Source organism: Cynocephalus volans, chromosome 3, assembly GCF_027409185.1.
Source record: "Cynocephalus volans isolate mCynVol1 chromosome 3, mCynVol1.pri, whole genome shotgun sequence".
Classification (NCBI taxonomy): domain Eukaryota; kingdom Metazoa; phylum Chordata; class Mammalia; order Dermoptera; family Cynocephalidae; genus Cynocephalus; species Cynocephalus volans.
This window is the reverse complement of record NC_084462.1, coordinates 179,428,128-179,453,131: the sequence shown is the minus strand read 5'-3', so window position 1 is coordinate 179,453,131 and position 25,004 is coordinate 179,428,128. Positions and strand designations below refer to the sequence as shown.

The 25,004-nt window shown below is 43.2% G+C and overlaps 1 protein-coding gene across 1 annotated transcript in view; it reads right to left on the bottom strand.

Annotated features, from left to right (window-relative positions):
• EVL (Enah/Vasp-like) overlaps positions 1 to 25,004 on the bottom strand; it is a 173,005-nt gene that overhangs the window by 38,940 nt on the left and 109,061 nt on the right. The window contains exons 2-3 of the mRNA XM_063090240.1: positions 22,562 to 22,730; positions 11,827 to 12,004 (exon numbers count right to left, since the gene is read on the bottom strand). Coding sequence (XP_062946310.1) covers positions 11,827 to 12,004; positions 22,562 to 22,730 — 347 coding nt within the window. The remainder of the gene's footprint in view (positions 1 to 11,826; positions 12,005 to 22,561; positions 22,731 to 25,004) is intronic.

Genomic DNA, 25,004 nt, shown 5'->3' with positions numbered 1-25,004 from the left:
ACCAATGGTCCATTGTCTTATGGCATCCATTTACAGAAGAGGTGATGTGCTTAAGGTTGTACTGCTCACAAGCAGTAGGGCAGAAATTTGGACCCAAGGTAGTCTGGCTCTAAAACATGCTTTCTTCCCACTGTACCATGTTGCTGATACCGCACCTCAGTGCCTCCACATGAAAAGGGGACACTGTTCTCATTCCAGTTTCTCTTCCTGACTGCTGACTGTAAGTGGTTTGAGTCAAGTACTCACTTCCTCCCTCTGGGGCTCAGTTTCCCCAGGTGAGAGATGGTGTAGACATTATGCTGTCTACCTGGCACTGTTAAGTGATGATCAAATAAGACAACAGATATGACAAAAGAAAGAGTGAGTCTGATTTTTACAGAACTTCTAGTCCATAGTTATCAATCCTCACAGACCCAATGGCCCCCTTTTTTAACAAACATTTTGTAATGTTCCCTGTCTTGTCCAGAAATGAAATTCATAGATTATATAACCTACCTACATAAATTAGAAAAAAAAAAATCAGTATAATGCCTTAAGAGTACTGTAAAGGAGAGATAAAGAGAGAAGTAATCTATAATAAACTGTGCATTGCAATCTGTAAAAAGTCAGACACAACCACATTAGGAGACAGAGTCAGTTAGAAGCTGCACCTACACACACTGAGGACACTGCTGCTACAGATGGACTGACATGGATGACTAAAACATCACAAATGACAATGCTGGAGGTATGCTTTTCCTGAACAGAAAACAATGCTTGGTAAAGTAACAAGCTCAATAAAATACAATTTTCTTCTGATGTACGTGGTAGTTGCATGCCTAGAAAATTCATAACATACTAAAACTGGTAAACAAAAGTCAGTGCTTTTTCTTAAAACAGAGTAAGTTCTGGCTCAGGTAACTGAAAATAAGGTTTCAGCACGTGTGTTGGCTGGGTGTGTGAAACAACGTGCTGTTGTGCAGGACCACCCTGCACACTGCAGTGTGTTGAGTGCACCTGGCCCCTCTGTCCACTGAATTGCCAGCATCTCCCTGTTTCCACACTGTCCCTGTTGAGAGCTCCTTGTCTTGTCCAACCCTGCCACTTCAGGATCTAAACACCAATGCCTGCAGAGAAGACAAAGTACGCCTGAAGCCACAGGCCAGGCAGTGGCTGCAGCGGGCCAGGAACCCAGACTCCCTACTTCAGGCCAGGCTCTTCCCACTGACCCGTCAACTCATGGAGGGTCAAACTTTCCCAGGAATTTCAGACACCATCGCAGGGGAGGTACTTCCCTTGTACAACGGGGTTTGGCCAAGCAGCAGCTGCTGCTTATTACCATCACAGCCCTTCACATCTGTGCTACGCTGTGTGCCTCAGAATCCTTCTCTATGCATCATCTCCTTGGACTCTCATGCTGTGAGGCAGATGAGCCATGGATAACCACCCCATTTTATAGATGATGAAACTGAAGTCCAGAAAAGGAAACGATTTGCTCCAGTCACACACACATAAGGAACACAGCCAGGTCCAGCACCCAGGTCTCTTGGCTTCCCTTGACACCATGGTCTCCTAATCACCTGAGCAGATGGCAGTTCACCTGGCATCACACAGAAAGGGCCTCTAGCCTGGGAAAGACTGTGGAGGTTAATCAGCATTCCATGTTCCAGATGAGGTAACTGAGGCCCCAAAAGGTCCCTGGACTTGATCAAGGTCACAGGTCAGTGAATGGCAGAGTTAGGACTAGAGCCAGGCCTCCTGGGTCTCAGTCCAAAAGAAGAACCTAGGGTCCCTCTTCCTTAGAGCACTGCTGAGATGAAAAGGCCAGAGCAGCTCATCACACATTTCCTGAGTGCCCACTGTGGTCTCCCCTGCACTTGTTCTGGAGAGGCAGAGATCATTGCAACGACACGGGTCCTGCCACCAACAGGACCAGCAGGGTGGTGGGGATGCCATTCTGAATAAAGCATGCTGAGTATCATGATGGAGTGAACGTGCAGGGCCCAGGGTGTTGGCTCTAGCTGCCCTACAGGAGGCAGTGTGCACGGAAGCAGTAAGCGCGGGGGCTGGGTGTTGGCACGACTGGCACAAGGGCTGAGCTCTCTGCAAAGCCCTCTGTGGGCCCAGTTCCCCCAGCTCCTCTCCCTACCTCCCCTTCAGCCACAAATTATTAAAAATAAAACAAGTCGGGGAAGGGGAACTGGATTAAATATCCCTAACATGCTTACCATCTTTAAATTTACTTGTAAATGGAGCTCAACAATGGGATTATTTATCTCAACATTTCATTTACACTGGATCAGCCGTGCTTCTTTTTCATGTTACTGTAGTGACTCACCCAGGGAAACCCTTCCTCAAACAGGCACCCATACTTCTGATAGCTCCAAATAAAGGTTATTATTACTGTTATGGTGGTTATTTTTTTAATGCATAACTATCTCATCTCCATCATAATGGGCACTTTGCAAGGCTTATAAACAGATGTCCACGAAAAAGGAAAAAAAATGGGCGAGGGGGAAAGGGGAGGGGATTCTATACTGGCTTTGAGAACTTGCTGGGGAGCAGGGGACACCACTGCCCTGAGGCCCTCACACTAGTGTGGAGAGCGCGACACTCCTCGGAATTATCACAAATAAACCAAGTGGCTAACTTCACCATAGGGAGGCACGGCCCACGAAATCACTCCTGCTTTGAGACAGTATTATACACATGAATAACCAATTAATCAAACATGACAAAAGGAGCAGACAAAGCCAGGGATCTGACCAACGGTGAACAGGAATGGCTGACAGTCTGACGGAGAGGAAGGAGATCTGAACAACCACCCCCACAGCAAACAGAACTCAAAAGTAACGTCCTCTGGGGCAGACAACTGCGCACTTGTCCCCAGTTCATCCTCACCTCAAAAGGTCATAGTGGGTTTTTAAAAGCGGTGTATATTTATAGAATATTCACTGTGTGTCAGGACCTCTCCTGAGCACTTTATACGGATGATCACGGTTAATCCTCAGAATAACCTATGAGGCATGGTACTATTGCTAACATTCCCATTTTACAGGTCAGGTGACTGGGGCACAGAGAGATCAAGCAACTTGCTCAGAAAAAGTGCCTATGTACACACATGCACACATGTAACACACCCATCTGTATCCCCATATAGCATACACACGCACACACGACGTACACATACACACGTGCACACACTTACACACATATATATATATATCTACAGTGTGCAGGGCTCTGGACTCAAGGCTCTGAAGGATGCACAGATAGATAACACATGACTCCTGCTCTCAGGAGCATATATTCATGCCCTCAACACTCCATAGCTCTTTGGGTGCTGTGGATGCATCAAGCGCTGGCACGGGTGCTGGGCTCCAACAGTGAACAGGTCTCTGGCTCTCACAACAGCCTCATGGGAGACAAACTGCAGCCAGGCCTTAACATTACAAAGTGGTGAATGTAGATGGAGAAGCACAAGGAACATAGAAAAGGTGATTTAGTCTGACCTGAGGCAAGAATGGGGGGGCCACAGCCGTCTCCCCAGAGAAAGTGACACCCAGTGAGAGAAAAAGATTGGTACACAGCAAGCAAAATAAAGAAGAAATGAATAAAGGCAGGAAGAAACCAAGTGTCACAGGAGGCCGAGCAGGGACTGAGAGAAAGCTTCATGCGGAAGAGCGTTAAGCTGAATCCAGAGGGCTGGGGAGGATTTTGTTAAGCAGAGATGGTAAGAAAACATTCCAGCAAGGGAACAATATTTGAAAAAGCTTGGCATCCAACCCCTGTGGGGCTCTGCTCTTTCTAGATTTATCCTTGGCTATGTGCCCTTATTTTACTGTCTACATATTCTTTGGGGGGTGGGGGGGAAGCCACAGCTCATCACAAGCCTCCCTGTGTGCCCTTCTTGTCACTGTTGGTCCTTTTCTTTTTTTAAAGAAGTATCTCTGGGATAATTTAAAGCGACAGCTTCTCAAACCCCAGAGCCATGGACTCCTGCCACTCTGAGTTCTGTCCATTTTTTAAAGGAGTGGATAGTAGGACAGTAGGTGCCAGCACAGAAACACCCTAGCCAGAGCTGCCCTTTAGGGAGAGGAGGAGTAGTGGGGCCTGCCCTGAAGAGAGGAAACTCCCAGCCTTCCCTTGGTGCTCCTGGTGGGATCTCAGTCTTTTAACTCCTAGACCCCCCTTCCCTGTATTACACCAGATGGTATCTCTCTCAGAAGCCAGATGAAGAACAGCCAAGGAATCTCTCTGTGAACTACCAACATGATTCTTGATACTAAATGAGAAGTTCCTTGAGTGGAAGGAAAGGTCCAGGGGGTGGAAGAGAACGGAAGCTCATGTTTTCTTCTGTGGCGATGCAGACGTGCACAAATAACAATAATGCCTTCTAACACATGGGTCACGTAGACACTACTTTACGGCAGCTTGGTGAGGGGGGTCTGCGTGTTCTCTGTCAAGAACCTGGAACTCACCGCATGATTCTAGATGGCCTCCATTCATTTGCCAAAGGAAATATGAGATTCCTTTGTCATTAGAGGATGTACACACTTTTGGAGTGGGAAATGATGTGCAGATGTGACTGAAGGTGCAACGAGTTTGCATTCCTCCATGCTGTGCTGCTCTTAATCAAAGCTACTGTTGAAAATAATGGAAAAAATGATATCGTCAATCAACATATGTAAAATGTTCACCCTTACTAGTCAACAAATATGCAAATTAAAATGTTTCCCTTTGCTGTGTTTACTAAGATTAACGAGAATACTAATGCCTAGTGCTTGTGCAGGTTGGGGTGTGGGCAACTGTCACTTGTGCTAGACAAAGTGTAAACTAGGACATTCATTTTGGAAGGCAACTGGCAAGATACACCAAAACTTTAAAAGTGTATATATTGTTTGCCTCAGAAATACACCCAAGGAAATAACTGGACAAGTGTGCAAAGATGGACATATAAGATACCAAGTATACAAACAAATAAACTTATAAGAATGCTCTCTATTACATGAGTGCACTAGTGAACAACGGGGACGATGTTTGAAAGCAGAGGCTGCTTACGTTATGGTCACGTTATAGCTTCATACTGTAATGGAGTGTTCAGTGGGGTACCCTGGCCACGTAAGTGGCAGAAGGCCCAAAGACAGACATACTATGATACGAAGGGAGAAAAGCAGGCCTAGGAAAACTGCTCTTCTACTCACAGCACTTCTGACACCAAATGTGTGGGTTTTTACCCCAAGCAATTCTCCAGTTCTCTGTGGACACCAACTAGATGTCCTACAATTTAATTCAGTTCTGACACTAACTACCCAGAGCTTGTGCAGACCCCACATGTTAAGGGTTCAGTCCCACAAGGCCACCCCTCCCCCACTTGAGACACCAATTGCAAACAGTGGGTCCCCAGGTTACCCACACTTTGGTCTGACTTGGCTATAAGCTGGGGTTCTCTTCAGGTTTCATAATGACTCACATTACTCAGGAATACACTATATATTATAAAGAATACAGGTGAAGAACCAGATAAAGAGGTACAAAAGGGAACTGAGCACAGGAGATTCTGTCCCTATGAAGTTGGGGTGTACCACTCTTCTGGCACATGGATGTGTTCATCAACCCAGAAACTCTGACTTCTTTTTTTTTTAAAGATGACCGGTAAGGGGATCTCTTAACTCTTGACTTGGTGTTGTCAGCACCATGCTCACCCAGTGAGCTAACCAGCCATCCCTATATGGGATCCGAACCCATGGCCTTGGTGTTATCAGCACTGCACTCTTCCAAGTGAGACATGGGCCGGCCCAGAAACTCTGACTTCTTGACTAAAACCCCTTCATTTAGGTTTTTAAAAGAAGTTCCTTTAGGTAGGCATGATTATCGCTGGCCACTGGTGATTAACTCCATCCCCAGCCCTACTCCCTTCCGTAGAAGTCGGGTGGCGGGGCTGGAAGTTTTAGAACTTTAATCATTTGGTTGCTTCCTCTGGCAACCTGCTCCCTTCCTGCAGCTATCTAGGTGATTCCAGCCACCAGTCATCTCACTAACTTATAAAAAGACACTCTTATCACTCCGGAGATTCCAAAGGTCTTAGATGCTCACGTTAAGAACCAGGGAGTAAGACCAAACATTATAACAAAAGATGCTCCCATCACCCATATCACTCAGGAAGTTAAAGGGTTTTAGAAGCTCTATGCCTGGAATCAGGGGCAGAGACCTAATAAATATTTCCTACTATGTCATAGCAGGTTATAGATAGTATGAATAGACTATTTTGGGGGAATAGCTATTTATTCATATGTGAACATAGAACAGTCTGGAACATGTAAGTGTTAAGAGTACCTGATTACAGGTAATCTCCCCTTCTCTTGTCTGTATTTTCTATTTTCAATAATAAAAATGGATTACCAATGTGAAAAAGGCCTGGTTCACGCAGTGACTACGTCTGAAGAGCGATCCTGACTCCTGGATATGCTAGGATCTTCTCAAGGAAGTAAAGAAGGGCATTCCACTGTTCCAGTTTCTTCATAGGATTTTACCTGTTCCTAGCAAATGGTCACAGTGACAATGTCCATAACTGGTGAATTAGAATTCACTCCTGTCTAGACAATGTACATAAAACCATAAACTATTAGAGCTGGAAGGACTTGTAGCCTTTATAAGGCTCCTAAGCCATGCACTGATATCTGATAGGAAAATAAATGATGGCTTTAACCAGAACGAGGTGCACTGCCACTAAAGATGCAAACAGAGGAAGTCTCAGAAAGATGCTTTCTGGAGTTGGTATCAGCAATCCAGTAGTTCGAGGGTCAGCGATAAGAGAGACCACTGACCCTAAAGCCTGTGTTCTTGGTCATTTTTCTGCGAGGATCTGGAACACTGCCATGAGCCACATTCACTGTCCTACCCAAGCCCTTTATCCCCAAGTGAGAAGACTGCCTGGGGCTGCGAGTACAGGCCAGGCTTGCAGAATATGAGATGGTCGTTCTCACTCTCTAACCTATGAACGCAGTGTAGAGTTATAGAAAAAGCACTGGATTTCAAACCAGAAGCCCTAAATTTGAGTCTCAATTCCACTGGAAGATTCTGGCAGACACATCACTTTTTTGAGTCCTAGGCCCCCATCTGAATAAATGTGTGTAACTGTAGCTGGCCTGATTACCTACTAGAAATGAAAGCCAAATTATAAGTGCTTTAAAGGGGCTAGCCGGTTAGCTCAGTTGGTTAGAACACGGTTCCAGTAACTCCAAGGCCAAGCATTTGGAACTTTGTACCAGCCAGCCGCCAGAAAAAAAAGTGCTTTAGAGTATAAGGAAGTACTTCCTTGGCCTGATAAGGCCTTCGTATGGGGCTGCTGGGCCCTCACCCCACTAGGCTGCTGGCTTGATGGGAGCCTTTCCTTAAGAAGGGCAGAAAAGGGGCACATTGGCGAAGTGGCCTGGTAAAAAACAAAAAAGCCCAGGCTTTGAAGAGAAAGCCTAGATATTACCACCATAATCACCATCTTTATTATCCAACTAGGCCACAGAAGCCCCCACGATGAGTTCCCAACTAAGCATGTGCAGTCTCCTTGACCATCCGACCTTGTCCCACAGCACCCAGAGAAGCTGCACTGCATGGTCTGTGAGCCACACTCCATAAACAGCATTGACCAGCAATGGACACTGACAGCCACAGCCACAGCTAGGCTCGGCTCTGCTTCCACCACCGGGGCTGCACAGAGTTAACTCACTCATGGAGCTCTTTCTAATTCACTCAGAAGCGAGCCACACATTAGAAACCAGAGCACCCCCTCCCCCAAACAACCTCCAGATGTCAATTTCTGTAGAAAAAGCCCCAACAACCCAGGGACTGACTACGTCCATCCGTGGAGATAATTCCTGAACCCAGAGCCTTGTCCCAGTCCCAAGAGAACCCTAGGCTAGCCCTGCAACTCCTCTCCTCCACTCAGGGAATTGAAACCACCAGGCTCCATGATTATTACTTTATTTATCTATTTTTTACCTGCTAAATTGGCTTTAGGTTCCCTAGGTTGGGCCTGAAGTTGAAGAAAGAGTGTCCAAAACTCACTTCTCTAAAGAAACTAAATTCTGTGGGTACCAAGTACAAATGTCAGAAAAACAGATCTTTCAAGGGTCAAATGCCTGAGTATCTTTTCATGTAAAAGTTAGACAGCAGAAATATTACTCTACTGTGTCCATTCTTTCTCTAGAATCTGGTAAGAATCCTGGCTCCACAGCACGTTTCACTGCTGAGAGTCAGAGAGGAACAGAAGAAAGAACTCAGAATCATAGCTCCATGCCCACCTCTAGCACACATACAGTACTAGCCGCGTGAAAGTGAAGTTCTAGCTTCAAATTCCAGCTAATTCTGTGGCTGTGGGATTATAGGGAAGTCACTTCGCTCTGAGCCTCAGCTTCCTAACCTAGAGAATAGGGATGTTACCTGGGAACTCATCTTCCAGGGCTGGGGTGACAATCAGGAGCACAGGGATCAGGAGACACTGTCCTGTACAAAGTGTGGGGCGATTTCAATTTGTTTTTGGGTTTGGTGTTGAAGTCTCTCGTATCTCACAGGAGGACTCCACAGAAGCATCTGCCCACACACAGGAAGGAAGGGTGGGAAATGCTGAGCAAGACCCAACTGGAGGAGACATCGTGTCTTAGAATGGACTGTGATCCCACGGCCTTTGAAGAGCAGCCCCAGGCAGGCCTCGAGGACCCCACAAACCTACTCCAGAACGAGACAGGCCCATGGGGAGAGAAAGCAGCATTGGTGGAATGTTTGCCACACACCTTGAGTTCTCTCTAAAAGTTTGTAAAGTGGGACTTAAGACCCCATTTTACAAATAAGGAAACTGAAGCCTAGAGAAGATAACCAAACAGAACAAGACCAAATGGGAAAGAACCAGTATTATCTGAACTCTTATCACATAGTAGGCACGATACACCTGTGCTTTATAAGCATTTAAATTTAATCTTCATAATAACGCTAAGAAATAAGGTTTATAATTCCAAGGCCACATAGGTGGCAGAACAGACTTAATGTAAGATGTACCCTGCCCCAAACAGATGATTTTTTTACTACGGCAAACTGCCTCCCACCGAGGGAGAGTGGGATGGAACTTCTCCCGAAACAGGGGCATTTAACAGAAAGCATCACAAGCCTCTGGTGGCAAGAGGTCTCTGGTAGCTGGTGGGCAGAGACAGGTGGGAGGGGGCTGCCTGTGTGCCGCTGAGGTGTAAACAGCTAACCCCCACAGCTGGTAGAATGCGCAGGTCAACGGTGGTGCAGTCACACAATGGAAGAGCTTGCTGCAATGAGCGGGAACCAACTATGGCTGCACTCCACAATGAGGATGAGTCCCTCAATGTCCAGTAAAAGAAACCTGACACAAAAAATACACACTGTATGATCTCAGTTATATGAAGTTCAAAACAGTCAAAACTACTGTGCCCCATGGAGGTGGAGTCTGCAGTTGTCCTTGAGGAGAGGGATTGCCCTCTGGCACTCCATGCTCTCTATCCTGATCTGGCAGTGGGTACCGAGCACGCACATATGCAAAAGCTCATCAACCTGCATGCTTCAGATGTGTGCACGCTATTGTAGGTAGGTTTCTACCTCACTTGAAGAAAAAGTTTAATCTTCAGTGGGCCTCAGGATCTCCCATCCACGCAAAAGAGGCCACTGCCATTGGAACCAGGATGGGCAACTGCTACTCCTAAAGAAAGTTTCAAATCTGGCCACTCTCACATTGTAATCACACATCCAAAACTAGTTGGTGACTCCCAACCCCGCCCCAACAAAGACATTCATTTAACCTGCAGGAGATGCAGGAGGTCTGGGTACTGAATCTGACACAGATAAGTTATTTCCTCATAATGGGTCATGGCTTTCTATCTGAAAATGAGGGCTGCATTACCTGATTTACTTGTGATTCTATGGTGAATTTAATAAAATAACTAGTACTTTTTATTTAACTTAAGCATTAGGTGTCTGACTAAATTAAAACCTTTTTTTTTTGCCCCTCAATGTATCTGAATGTACAGATAAAAAGTGCTAGCTGCACTCCCACATCCTGGGGGCGCATGAGGTAAGGTAATGTTTTTAGAATGGAAACATTAAACTCAGTTCACTTTACCACGAAGCTCCAGGCTCTTGGGTGGAAAAAAGACAATTTAATAAACATTTACTGGGTGCCTGCAATGTTTTGGGCCTTGTGCTCGTCACTCAACTGCTGTGGTTGAGAAGCTTCCTTACTGTGTATCCCAGGGTCTAAGCAGAAGATCCACACACCTTGCAGCCTTGTCACGGTGGAGAAAGCACTCTGCGAGTACCTGCTCTGTGTGCGACCCATGGGAAGCACATTCAAAATACGTTCTTTATTTACTTAAAAACAATTCTCCTAGTGTTTAAATGGGGTCGCAAAGCTGCAATGTATCAGGCACAATAGATATTTAAGCATCATCTCCCTGCAGGCTCTGAGCACCATGTCTCCCCACCTCCCTCCTCAATTCTGGTACTGGTAGCAGCGACAGCAGCAGCAATAATGATAGTAATAATTCTCACCAATACTGAGTGATTACTATGTGCCAGGCAGCCTGCTAAGTAAGCATTTTACATTTAGATCATTTAAATGTAAAAGCAAGGAAATTGAAGCACAGAAAAGTTAAGTAACTTGCCCAAGAGTTCCACATTCCAGCTAGAATGTGGCAGAACGGGACTCACTTTGAGCTGTGTGACTCTGAGCTTGGTTCTTAAGTACCATGCTCTACCAAGGTAAGATCTCAAGCCAACTGCAGGACCGTATCTGAGGTAATCACAACATCCATGCTTGGGAAAGGCTCGATCGTCCTTCTAACACTACCATCACAAATGTCCAGTAAAAGCCACATGTATTTTTGCGTCTTTGCTTTAACTGATCTACTTAGAAACTTTTTGCTAGCCCCCCTCCCACTATCTACACCAAGCATCAAACACACCAGAAGTCTTCCAGATATTTAGGGACTTTCACTGGGCAAGCCCCTCCACTCTTCTCATTTCAATTCCAATCTCTTTCCTATCTGCACCCCAGGCCCTGGAAGCCCTGCATTACACTCTTTCCAGCATGGCTTTCTGCCTTTGCAACTGCTGCTCCTGCCTGGGACACCAGATCTCACATTTGCCTCGTGAACTCCCCACCCTTCAGGACTGCAGCTCAGATGTCACCACCACTGCTGAAGCCTCCCTTTGGCAGCCCAGATGGGCAGAGTTACTTATTTCCTTTTCTGTGTTCCGTAAGTACATTGTATTACTTTTATTACAGCACTTATTGCAATACATTATAGTTAGCTATTTATGAGTCTGTCTACCCAGGTCTAAACACTATCACAATACTTCTCACAATCTGAAAACTAAGTGCTCTGAGGGGAAGGATTCTATTCATTTCTTATTTTCTGCCTAACCTGTTTCTTGTACTCAGTAGGTATTCAGTAAATGTTTGTAAAACATATAAATGAATAATTGACTTTCAGAATAAATTGTTGATCTCTTTGATCTCTGCCAAACATGTGTTCTAGGATATGGAAGTAGGATGGCAAATGTAAAACAGATCTGGATATATAGCTTTAGGAACGTATGAGTACATATCTGTATCTCAAAAATGGCAAAAAGATATAAACTCCATTCTTTCCTCTTTCAAATTATTCACATCTCTTTAAATCTAGAGTCAGGCAGCAGCTTTCTCTGAGAACGTGCAGAACACCAGCTCAATGCTGTAGCAGAGCTAGGATACCCAGAGAGCAAGAGCTGTGCAAGGGATGAGGGATAACGGGAGAGGGGCTTGGCACCAGGCCAAGGCAAAGCAGCACTTACCTCCTTCTTGGGAATTCATGATGTTCAGGGCAAACAGCATAGCATTGGAGAATGTGGTCGCCTCTTCCTTACTTGCAAAGTTTAAGCCGTAGACCTGGCGGGCATCTCGCCACTGGTGGAAGGTTGGCGTTGCCTGATTGTACTTCAGCCCTTTCACGATTGAATAATTGATCACAACCTGGAGTGGAAAAGAGAGAGAAACACATGTAAATAAATAAAATGTAAGTGAGCTGGAGAGAGCTGCAATGGGGCAGGGATATTGTATCTTCTAGAGGACAGGGAGATGGGGATGGGTTCAAAGAGGATGAAATCCAGATTAGGCAAATTTTCCAAATCATCATCTATAGAACAGTGATGGCCTGGAAAACCCGTTATTTCATTTAGCTAATAAGGCTGGTAGTCAAAACCTCCAGAGGAGAAGACCTGAGCTGGCCGTCAGGTTCCCTGTAGTCTAGTACTGGTGCTGCCTCTTAGCCATGTCACTCAAAGCAGTCACCGCACTTCCCTGGGGCTCTGTCTCTTGAATTATAGGATGGAGATAATAATCTTGGCTTTATCAAACTCATGGGTTTACCATGAGGATCACGTTGTGATACATAGTTTATCTATGAGTATATCTTATCTTCTAGATATAAAGCTCTGTAAGGGCAAGAGACTTTTTAAATTCATAATTATGCCTCCCATAGCCTTCTGCATAGTGTCTAGTACCTAGAATGCATCAATAAATGGGTTACTAGTTAAAAGGATAACTTGTAAAGTTAATGTGTCACACAAATATACAGCATTACTAATATCTTTATTATTAATCAATCAATAAGCAGCAATTAACTGCTAAGAGCAATGCCAGGCCTGGCAGGGAAAGATACAGAGAAGACTAAACAGAATCTAGATAAGCAATCAGGTTCAATACCAGGTCGCTCTACCCTCTAAACTTCTGCTGTCTTAGACATTTAAAAGGAAATTATTTCAAAGTACTTCAAGACTATATATAGTAAGTAGTGTTCAGTGAAGGCAGTGGGAGGTCTGGAGGAGGAGACACTGTGGGCTGGAGCCATTATCCTGCCTCCCTATACCCTGTGGCTGGAGTAACATGATCTAATATCATGGAACTTACCAGCTATCAGTTTTTTTGCCTGTAAAATGGGCAAGAATATGGTATGGCTATGGTTTTGCCCTCATAGTGTATTGTGAGGATTAAATTATATATGTCAAAGTACCTAACATGGCTCCAGGCACACAGTAGGTTGTCTTTAAGTATTAACTGAGAGACATTAAGGTCCCTTTAAATGGGAGCGTGTAAGCAAAGTCTGGATGAGGCTGGATGGCTAGCTGTTAGTGATGCGATAGAAAGGATTGTGCTCTGGGAGAGATACAAGATGATTTCTCAGATCTCCTCTGGCTTTGAGGCTCCAAGGCTCTGTGATCGGAGATTGGGGATCTGAGCTCAGGAAGAGATCTGGAGATGAAGAGGGACATGATCAAGACACTCTGCTGGCTGGCTGGGGCACTGGGATAAGAACTCTGACTTACTGCTCTCCTTTACTGCTCCACACTGCTGTGCTGTTGGACAAAGTAAAGCCAGAGGGCAATAAATACAGGCAATATCCAGAGCAGCTTTTCTCCACGTCTTAGTCAGGTGGAAGGTAGGTTTGGGTCCTCCTATAAGTGGGGAGGTGGGGGGTGGGGTGGGCAGAGTAAGCTATATCAGCCAAAAAAATGTAATTGTTTCATAACTTGTTACATGTTGATAGGCAGATATTTTGGCCAACATCTGCAAACATGTTCCTGGGTAGTTCTCTATTTTCCACTCTTTGTACTGAGAAGATTCACATACACACTACAGCTAAACCAAAAGAATTAAACTGGGGACGACTAGTTTTAGCTCTAGGTCATCAAGAAAAGGGCTGGAGATTTTGTAGAGTATATGTATGATAAGAACTAGCAAAGTGACTGTGGTTAAAACAGCTCTTAAGATTAGAGGACACATTCACAGTGGCATAGTGACCACAATGAGGGCGATGAGAACCTCCTTCGCTCTGCCCTGGTAAGTCCATATCAGAAGTTCTGTGTTCAGGTTTTTTTGCTTTTGGTGTTGCACTTTCAGTGGACATTAACAAACTGGAGCAAGCCAGAGGAAAATGTTTTAAATGAAAGATGGTCTGGAAACCACATTGTATCCAGGATGGCTGAGTGATATCGAAGCAAGGTAAAAGAAGACTCTTCAGTTTATCACAACTACTGTACTGTCTCTGGGTATTTGAAGGGATGTTCTGGGGAAATGAGATTTAAAATCCTATGATCTGCAATATCTGTTTGGCCATATTCTTAGAAGGGGACTTACAGGGAGTGAGAATCAGGGGGGAGATTGATGCCTATTCAGGGTATAGAAAAAGTGTGGCCAGCAGAGAATCACTGCAGGGAACTCAAAGGGACCTTAGGTACAATCTAACTAAATCCTCTCTTTTTACAGTTGGGAAACTGAGGTCCAGGGAGAATGAGTGATTTGTCCAAAGTCACAGACTAAATTAAGGGATTTAGAGGCCAAGTCTATAGCCTAGGATTTTATGCTACTTCTTATTGCCAGTACAGTCGGCTGTCCGTATCCCTGGGTTCTATATCCCTGGACAACCAACTGTGGATCAAAAATATTGTGGAAAAAAACCCCTAAACAATAAAAAAAATACAAATTTAAAAACCAATGCAGTATAACAATTACTTATACAGTATTTACATTGTATCAGGTATTACAAGTAATCTAGAGATGACAAAGGATATGGGAGGATGTGCACAGGTTATATGCAAATTTTACGTCATTTTATATAAGGGACTTGAGCATCTGTGGATTTTGGTATCCTTGGGAGTCCTGGAACCAATCTCCCATGTATACCAAGTATGAGTGTATAATCCTTCTTCCTATAATTCCCTGTGGTCCTAGCTCCGATCTCTGGAGCCTCCTGATTCTGAGTGCAGGAGGTTTTAGGCTATTACTCTGGGAGAGTGCAGTGGAGCCTTTCCAGAGGACAGTACTCTGGGTTCCTATCGCATGTGGCTGGTCTCTGCCTGCATGCTCTTGGGCCAACCATTTCTGTTGTATCTATGCCTAGAGTATAAAGGCTGGTCACCAAGTGCGGCCATCTGCTGTCTACACACAGCCCCCAACAGTCTAGGACGGTTTTGAAGACAACTATGGTACTCAGTACTAGGAACAAACAGAGGGTTCTGAGTTAAACAGTTTTGGATTAAAACCCTAGCTTGATTACTTTTCAGTTGAATAAGCTTGGACAAGTTACATCAGTTTCCTCACATGTAAAATGAAGACAATATAATAAATATCATGACACTGAGTATCCTTTTGAAGATATGTTTCTACAGGATACGTTCCTATAAACAGACTGCTGGATGGACATGACCACTAAAACTTTATATTTATTATTTGAAAATCGCCTTCTATAAAAGGAGAGTCAAACACAGTGTGTTTTGGATCTAGATGCAGATAATACACAGCCGATACCACTTGACTATCTGTCAAGAGATGTCTAGTGTTCATTAACTGCCAGGTAGATCTGGCTGGCCGACAGCTAAGATCTCAGCACAGACTGACCTAATGGTTCCATTCCTTTGTTTATTCTGCTTAGAATGAGGCAGAGGACACAACGCGACATCTGAACCACTGCAGGTCCACTTTGGATGTGGCTGCTTCATTTAGTACCCTTTGCCCAACACTCCCCTGTAGAGATAACCATGTTTCTTACGTCTGTGACCATCAGTAACTTCTGCCTGTTCATGAACTTCAGGCATACCTCGTGTTATTGCACATGGCAGATACTGTGTTTTTCACAAGTTGAAGGTTTGTGGAAACCTGCATGGAGCAAGTCTAAAGGCAGCATTGTCCCAACAGCATGTGCTCACTCCGTGTCTGTCTCTGTGTCACACTTTGGTAATTCTCACAATAATTCAAACTTTTCCATTATTATTATTATATCTGTTATGGTAATCTCTGATCAATGATGTTTGATGTTACTACTGTAACTGCCTCAGAGTGCCACAAGCTGTGCCCATACAAGACAACGAACTTAATCAATAAATGTCCTGTGTGATTTGACTGCTTCACTGAACAGCTGTTTCCCCATCTCTCTCCCTCTCCTCAGGCCTACCTATTCCCTGACACACAACAACATTGAAATTAGGACAATTAATAACCCTACAATGGCCTCTGAGCGTTGAAGTGAAAGGAAAATGAAGAGTCACAAATCTCTCACTTTAAATCAAAGGCTAGAAAGGATTAAGCTTAGTGAGGAAGGCACGTCCAAAGCCAAGTGCTTGTTGGCCTCTTGTCCCTGAACTCTGAGAGAAAGCAAGAGATTAAGCATGTCAGCTATAGTTTTTGTTTTATTGTTTATAGATGTCCCTTATCTGATTAAAGAAATCACTTTTTCTTCCTAGTTTCTTTGTGGTTTTTATCATGGAGTACTGAAGTTTACCAAATCGTTTTTCTACATCTAAGAGATGACCATATGTTTTTTTTTGCCTTTATTCTGTTAAATTAACCTTGCATTCCTGGAATAAATCTCACTTAAGATTTTCTTTTTAATATATTACTAGATGCAAGTCATTAATCTTTTGCTTTGGTTTACTTACTGCATCATTATTCATTAGAAATAATGGTTTGTAATTTTCTTTTCTTGTAATGTTCCTCTGTAGTTTAAAAAATTTTTTTTAAAATTAATTTATTATTATGTTTTTTACATTCTAAGATGTTGTGGAGCAGTGGGAGGGGGGCAGGGAGGGCGGGGGCTTCTTTGCTGGCTGGCGGGGGGGGGTGGCTGAGGCCCACAGCGGGCAACCCTCTTGTGCAGTTTTTGTATCACCGTTATGTTGGCCTACTAAGACCATATAGAAAGTGGCCCATCTTTCTCTAGTCTCTGAAAGAGTTCATGTAAAATTGGTATTGTTTCTTCCTTAAATGTTAGGAAGAGTTCTCCAGTGAAGTCAGCTGGGCCTGGAGTTTCCTTTGTGGGAAGGGTAGGTTTGTAATTAACAATGAAATTTCTTTAATAGATATAGGACTACTTATATTTTCTGTTTATTCTTGCATCAGCTTTGGTAAATTATGTTTTTCAAGGAAATGTCCATCTTATCTAAGTTGTCAAATTTACTGGCATAAAGTTATTTGTAATGTTATCTTATTTTTAACGTTTATAGCATATGTAGTGATGTCCCCTTTCATTCCTGATATTGGCCATTTGTGTTTTCTCATTTTTTTCCTAGATCACTCTTAATAGGGGTTTATTAATTTTAATATTTTTTTCAAAGAACCACATTTTGCTTCAAAGAACCAAGATAGTTTGCTTTTCTCTCACACATTTGATTTCTATTTCCTCAACTTTTATTTTTATTTTTACTTTCCTTCTACTTTTGTTGCGTTCAACTTGCTTTTGTTTTTTCCAGCTTGAGATAGAAACATAAATCATGGATTTTTCAATCATTCTTCTTTTTCTAATATATGCATTTATAGCTATAAATTTCCCTATATGTACTCTTTTATCTGCATCCCATAAGTTTCACTACGTTGTATTTTCATTATTTTTCAGTTCAAAATATTTTCTAATTTACATTGTGGTTTCTTTTCTGTCTCGTAGTCCATTTAGTAATATATTACTTAATTTCCAAACATCTGGAGATTTTTAAAGTTATCCTTCTATTACTGAATTCGGCCTTAACTCACCCATGGTTAAAGAACATATTCTGTATGATCTTAATCCTTTTTAACTTGCAACTTGCTTTATGGCCCAGCATACAGTCTATTTTGGTCAATTTTTACATGTCCTTGAGAAGACTATACACTGTACAGTTACTGGCTATAGTTTCTACAAATGTAAATTAGATCAAGTTAGTTAATAATGTTATGCAAATTTTTTTTCTTTTTAATTTTTATTGAATCAAAATTGATTATACATATTTTGGGGGTTTAACATTGAGATATGTTGATCAAATCAATATTACTAGCATATTGTTACAAATCATACTTATTCTTTATGCCCCTTGTCCAATCTCTCTCCATCCCCCTCTCCCTCCCCCTCCCACGTCTAATTACCCTAGATTTCTTCTCTCCTTCTGAAAGAATAATACTCTGTTGATTTGTTGCCTAGATGATCTGTCCAATGCTGAGAGGTGTGATCAGGTCCCCCAATATTATCGTAAAGCAGATGCTTCTTCTGTCACTCTGGAATGGGCTTTGTGGAGAGAGACATCCTCTTCTTTTCTTTATCTCTGCTGGTGACTCTCCTTGTGTCAATGCACTCCAGTGGCTGGCGGGCCATCTGTGTGGTGGTTGTGGTATCTAGCTGCTTTCATGTCATCCATGGTTATTATGGTGGCTGTGGTGGGCCACCCACATGAAGGTGATGTTTTTGGCATGCTCCTTGGTGCTGGTGGTGTGCCTGGTTGTGGGAGGGGGATCCAGTCCCTGGCTCCATTCCTCACATCCCTGGGCAGGCCAAGGCAGTGGTGGTGTGTCTGAGCCAGAACTAATTTTTTTGTCCTTTGCTTACTTCTAAAGTGGGGGAACCTCCTGTTGGGACCAGTACTTGTGCTCTGTGGTTTAGCTAAATTGCTGCTTTGCTGCTGCTTCCCTAAGGGAGGCTTTTTGTGCAGCACAGGTTATAATGGTTGACTTTATAGGGAGACTCAGTGCAATAGGGTTGTATAGTAACTCTGATCTGGGCCTGAGTCTTTTCATCAAACTGCACCCCATGCAATTCTATATTCCTGACCAGTCTCCTCTGAGTGGTCCTATGCCGATTGGGGTGATCAGCTGTCCTTGCTGTGCCCCAGTGTTCCCCTGGTGGGCCCATCTCTCCCACTGCCCGTGCTGCAAACACTTCCCGTGGGATGGGCCATGCACCAGTCCCCTAAGATGACTCACCAGCTTCTGAGCGGCTCCATTTTTTCAATTGTTGTGGTTTCTTGCTCCTATGTGGGTCCACGGGAACCCTATTAGTGGTCTTGCTGGCCTGGGGGCCACCAAGGCCCTCTTCTCCCTTGCCGCCTCCTAGCAACTCCATCCAAAGGGCACAGCTGCAGCTTTGGCCAGCTCCTGCTCCGTGCCCTCAGTGATTCCAGCCTTAAAGCGGCCACGGCATGAAATGGTCAGAGCAGTTTTTTCTTCCTCTCATGGTGGCTTCATGCACTCTGTAGGTCTCTCCTCTTCCCCTGAGCTGTAGCGGCCCCAGCTTGGCTGCTGTTGCTTTTTTATATAGTTGTAAATTGGTTGATTTCTGGGAGAGAGTGACGCTGGGGATTGTCTATTCTGTCATTTTGACTGTAACTCTCGTTATGCAAATTTTCTGTCTTTACTTATTTCTATCTGCTTGTTCAGTCAGTAACTTGGAGGTATAATTAGAATCTCCAACCACGCTTCTGAATTTGTCTGTCTCTCCCTTTAGATTTGTCCATTTTTATATATTTTGAAGTATATTAGATTCACACAAATTTAGGGTTATGACTTCCTTTTCAATTGACCCTTTTATCACTAAAAAGATCTGCCCTATCTTTAGTAATACTTGTTGCTTTAAAGTCTATTTTGTCTGATATTAATATACCTACACCAGTTTCTTTTGGTTAGTGTTCGTTAGGTTTATCTTTTTCCAACATTTTACTTTCAACCTGTCTCATTTATCAGCTATATTTTAAGAATAATTCTCCAAGCTTTGGCAGAATTGATGTGAACACTTGCTGAAGGATAAACTTATTTTAAAATGTCAAACTTTTTGTATAGGAGCCCATAAACACAATTTTTGCATGTTTTATTTTGAGGAGTATAGGAGTAAGTGGGAGTGCCTTTCCAGTTCTTTTAAAGGAAGGCCTTGCAATTCCAAATACTATCTAACTTGTTTTTGAGGCCTCTGAGTAAAAAGTCAAGAATCCTTTACAAAAAAAGAAGATTGATGGCGGAGAACTATCTTCCTTCCTCTGTGTATTCATCTGGATCTAAAGACTACAGAATCTATGGGCTGGCAAAGACTTTTGAGGTCTCATCTCATCCAAACCTCTACCTAATGACAGAATGTCTTCCCCAGAGTCTTACCAAATGGCCAGATAGCCTCATGGGCTCACAATGTGCTTATAAGTAAGTTCTTCCTTTTACTGAGTTCAAATCTTCTTCATTATAGTCTCCATGCAGTATTCCTAATTTTGTTTTCTGTGGTCCGCATTAAAAATGAGATTTCTCTTCTACATGGCAGCCCTTCAGAGATATGAAACTGTGACCATGCTCCCTGCAGTTTCTATCTTCTCCAAGTTACATCTCTTGTTACTCCTTTAATTGCTCCACACATTACACTGCGTTCAGACCTCTCACCGGCTCGGATGCTCTCTTCCTTGTAGGTTCCAGTTTGTGGCTTCTGATTTGGTCCCACCCTTCTGGATGAAGCACAGCCAGTGCAGAGCAGAGCAAGACTATAATCTCCCTTCTTCTGGACCTCTACTTCCATTAATTCACTCTGCTTCTATTTAAATTCGGTCTATTTCTATTAATTTAGCCTGAGAACTCACTAGCATTTTTGGTGGCCATAACTCATTCTCAACTAAAAATCCTTTAGGTTTTCAACCCTCAATGTTAAATTCAGGTTAGACTTTGGCTAATGGTACTATAACTTACTAGCCCTTTTCTCTACAAATGATCACCTGGTTTTATATCCACCTATTTAGCAAAGTGGAGATAATAATTCTTGCAACATTATCCTCATGGGGTTATGGGAAGAATAAAATAATAGACATGAAAAAAGTAAATCACAAAGAGCATTAAACATGTGAGATATCCCTATTTAGGTACAAAAACAGGAATCTTTCTCTCTTAAAATGTTTGACCTCTAAGATGGTAGTCCATACTATCTGGAAACAGATCTGTGAAAATCAATATTTTCTCCTAAGTCCCTAAGAGTTGTTACAGACCAGGTTTCCATCCACTTTATCAAATGCCGTGGTTTACTATGAATCTCTTTTATGTTCCTAGCTAACACTGCTCCATCCATTTATGGAGACAGCCTCAACACATCCGAGGAGCCTGGCTCTTAAACATGCAATTCCAAGTGTAAGGCTATGTTAGTAACTTCTGTAAGACTCTAGGAGACCTCTAAGTTAGAATCAACACAGCCTTTTTGAATTTATACAGGACAACACAGAGGACTGCTGCCAGCCCCTCCCTGCATGGGAAACAGGTCTCTTCCGCAACATGTGGTTTCCTCTGAAGGAGGCCGTGAGGTGTGGAGGCTCCTGAGAACAGGTGCATTTGGGTGTCAGGGAACCCAGCTCTCCAGTCCGATGCCCTTCCCAGCACACTCTTCCTTGTGTGCCCTGGAGGGTGACTGAGCAGCAGGAAGGGGATGGAACACTTACCACATAAAAGGAATCACTTAGGGAATACCTACTATGATTCAGGAACTGCACCAGGTAATGGGACTTATGTCAAAGGCTGTCAACCAGGGTGGTACTGCCCTCCCACCCCCGTCCATGCGGTGTTCCAGAAATTAGTGAGATGTTTTTGGTTGCTACCATAATTGGGGTCAAGGGTGCTATATATCCAGCAATGTGTGGCACAGTGTATCTCTAAAAGGCAGATCTAGAACCAGTGAATTGGAAGAACAGGGATGTAGCTTCTAGACGGTTTCTAGAAAAACCTTCATACCATTATGGCTCAGCAAGAAGGAAAAGGGATGCCTCTGGAGGTACCAAGAGTTCAAGGTTAGACATACCTTACATCAAGGGTCCTGAAGTAGAGGCGTTCCTTTTAGCCACAAGAATCTAAAACCTAATAGGGCTATTTTGGCCAAAGCAGAAACCCTTTTAATAGGCAACACACTAAAAATAGAAGCCAAAGTTTCTGTTCTCTCTTTTCCAATTGCTAACGTGTCTGATTCTTTCAGAGGTAGCAGCTGATCTGCCACTCAGTGTAGCTCAAGCTTGACCAGCAAAGTCTGCCAGAAGATGCTGTTGAAGTAGAGTTTTTCATAAAGGCTATAATCACACATTTGTTAACTTCACTGCTACAAATGCCCTTGACAATCTCTAAGAGAGCTGGAGGGAGAGCACTGAAGCACTAACCAAAATCACTGTGGTTAAGCCAGATAAACTGTTTCTCCATGACTCAATTTTAGTTCCAGACTACTTTGTCTTAATTATGTGTGTATGACTATTCATGACATAGGTGGACATGATTGTTACCTTGTATTTGCACAAGTATTTACCAGGCACACTCACAAACTATCTCATTTGATTTTCCTGGGATGTATTATTAGAGAGAGAAATAATCTCAGGTTCTCCAAACCATCTTGATATTCTTTCCAAAGTAAGACTTAGGGGGTTGATGAACCAAAAATTTTAACAGCCACCTTTACATATGGATATGTAGGTACAGAATTTGTACAGTATATTTTTCAAAGCTTTTTCACATCTATTATTTTATTCCAACCTGACAATGACACAGTGAAGTAAGCAGGATGTGGACTACTGTCTCCATATGACAGATGTGAAAATTGAAGTTCAGAAAAGATAGTTTGTTTAAGGTCTCATACCTTGGAGAACGAAGATATGGAATCGAAATCTGAACCCAGATCCTCTGATTCCAAATATTGACCTTTATTTTTCTAGCTCTTTTCACTATATGTGTGTGGGGGGTGGAGGGGGGTGGGGAGGTGGTGCACAGGCTCGTGGGTATAATCTGTTACTCAGCAGTCACCTGCTGGTCCTGTAGCTTGACTCCGACGACTCTGAAGGTGTTGCTGGCAGTGTTGTGGTAGATGTTGATCCGGCTGAATCCCTGCTGGCCAGGCTTGATTGGTACCCATTTCTTACTGGTGTCATCGTAGACCATCACGGAAGCCCGGGCTTGGCAGATACTCTGTTCACTGCAGAGCAAGAAAAAACAGAAGCGTCAGCCTCAGCCACAGGGGATGGAAGCTGGCTTTGTTCTTTTCTGAAACAGGCCAACTGCTATGTGACATAAAAAAGCTTTCTAATTGCCAGAACTGCCAACTGTCTACAGAAGGGCTGCTTTGTGAGGTGATGAGTTTTCATTCTCTAAAGACCATGGGGAGTGGAGAGGAGGTTCTGTGCCAAAACATTCAATAGCTTGGAAAAGACTCACAGCTTTCAGGGGAAAAGGCACTTGAATGAGAATGGAATTACAAGTTGCCAACTGTCCACAATGTTCTCTGCACTGTGTTAAATAAGATAATGCATTAAAGCACCTAAGCTTCACAACTTATGAAGTAGCTATCTATTACTCCCATTTTATAGATGAGAAAAGAGTGGCTCAGACTTGAAAAGATTTATTATGCAAGTTCACATAGGTATTCAGTGATGAAATTTGGGATTTCCAACCAGTTCTGTTTGACTTTAGAGCACAGGACACAGACAACAATCTCTGCAAAATCCAACAAAATGCTCAGTTTATGGTTTTATGATATTGTAGCTATTTTCTACATAGAAAATGATGTGTAGGTGATCTAAAGAAGGGAGCAACATAAATCATAAGACGGCTGTACCTCCCTTTGCTGAAGACGTTTACCTAGCAAAGCAACCTGATCTGTTCAGAGTATGACAGAAAACCAAGGAAGAAGCAGAAGAAGCCCATGGAGAGATAAAATAGTCATCACTAAAATTAATTCCTTAAAACTCCTGCCAGTGTGTTCAGAAGAAGTCACTTAGAGCCCACTGGCTCTTCATTTACACATAAGCCGAATAATCTTGAACATATTCTCAGTCTCTACCATGTTAGAATTGCCAGATTAAGAAAGGTAAAATGTGATTGTTGAAGGCAGGTACACTGGTAACAGCAAGGAGTGGCAGTTAGCAGAAAAGGAGGCCATATAAAGACAATGAAGAATTGGAAACAAAATTTTAAAGCCCAACAGTCTGGGAGGAATAACACAGAAGCAAAGTGTGTATAGTAATGGATAATCATCATCATAAGAACAAGCAGTCAAGAGGAAGTCACTGACTGTTCACTTTAAGAAGGTAGGGAAATAAAATATTTGTAAAAGGTCTCTATCCCCAGCCTACTGGGAGACAAAAACAGTGGCTTTTATAAGATGCATCCTCAGTGACTTGGAAACCAACTTGGCCAACACAGTCAGTTCCTGTGTGTTCGGAGGGCTCAGCTTCATCGGGACCCAATTCTCCTACTGCTCAGAGATTGTGGATAATCCAATGTATAGGTTACCATGATCATAATAAAACTTTTGCATATAGTGCAATATACAAGGCTTTTTCCTATGTATTCCTTTATTTCACTTTAAATGAATTCCTATGAACATTTTATGGCTGGGAAGTGCCAGTGCTGGGCACTCAATCTTGCCACTGACGGCTCGGCTCTGGCTCTGGGGTTTAGGAGTCTAGGGTAAGCTTGACAGCCATCCAAGCCTTGTGTGGAGGGCCTTGGGCATGTCTGTGGACAGATGTAGCAGGAGTGAATTGCAAGGCTTTTGGTCTGCAATTGTGCTGCATCTTTCTTTCCCATAATTCATGATTCGTTCCACAAATATGTAAAGAAACAGCGGTTACCTTCTCTGTATCTTGGATCCTGAAACAATGCATCTTTTAAGAGAATATGCTTAGGAGGAGGTGCTTCTTCCCTAGCTAAGTCTCTGGGGCTCTATCCTCATGAAGTATAGTAGAAATTACAGTAAACTATACACAGATTCAGACAGACCCTGGTTCAAATCATAGTTTTATCTTTATATAAGTTAACCACAAATCAAATTAGGAGCTAAGCTTCATCACTTATTGCTATTGATATACTCAGTTGCTGGCTATGACAGTGGGCAAGGAGGTGTGTGTTCCAGATACTGTCTTGGGGGCTGGGAGAGACCTTGAGATGCAGTGTGGTATTAGTTGACAAAGCACAAATTTTATTAAGACAGAGGGATCTGTGTTGGAATCCCAGCTCTACCACTTGCTGGCATGTGACCACAGAAGCCTAGAAATGATTCTGAGGAGTATATCCAGGAAGGTACTGTGTGGTAGGGCAATGTTTTCTAGAATCCCTGTCTAGTAGCCATGAAACATGCCTTTCATACCTCCTTCTAGAGAAACTGTCATGGGAGCAGAGTTGACCAATGGTCCCCACTGCATTTGCACAGAGGCCATGCTTCTTCCAGGCTATTCCCAGACACTGATGG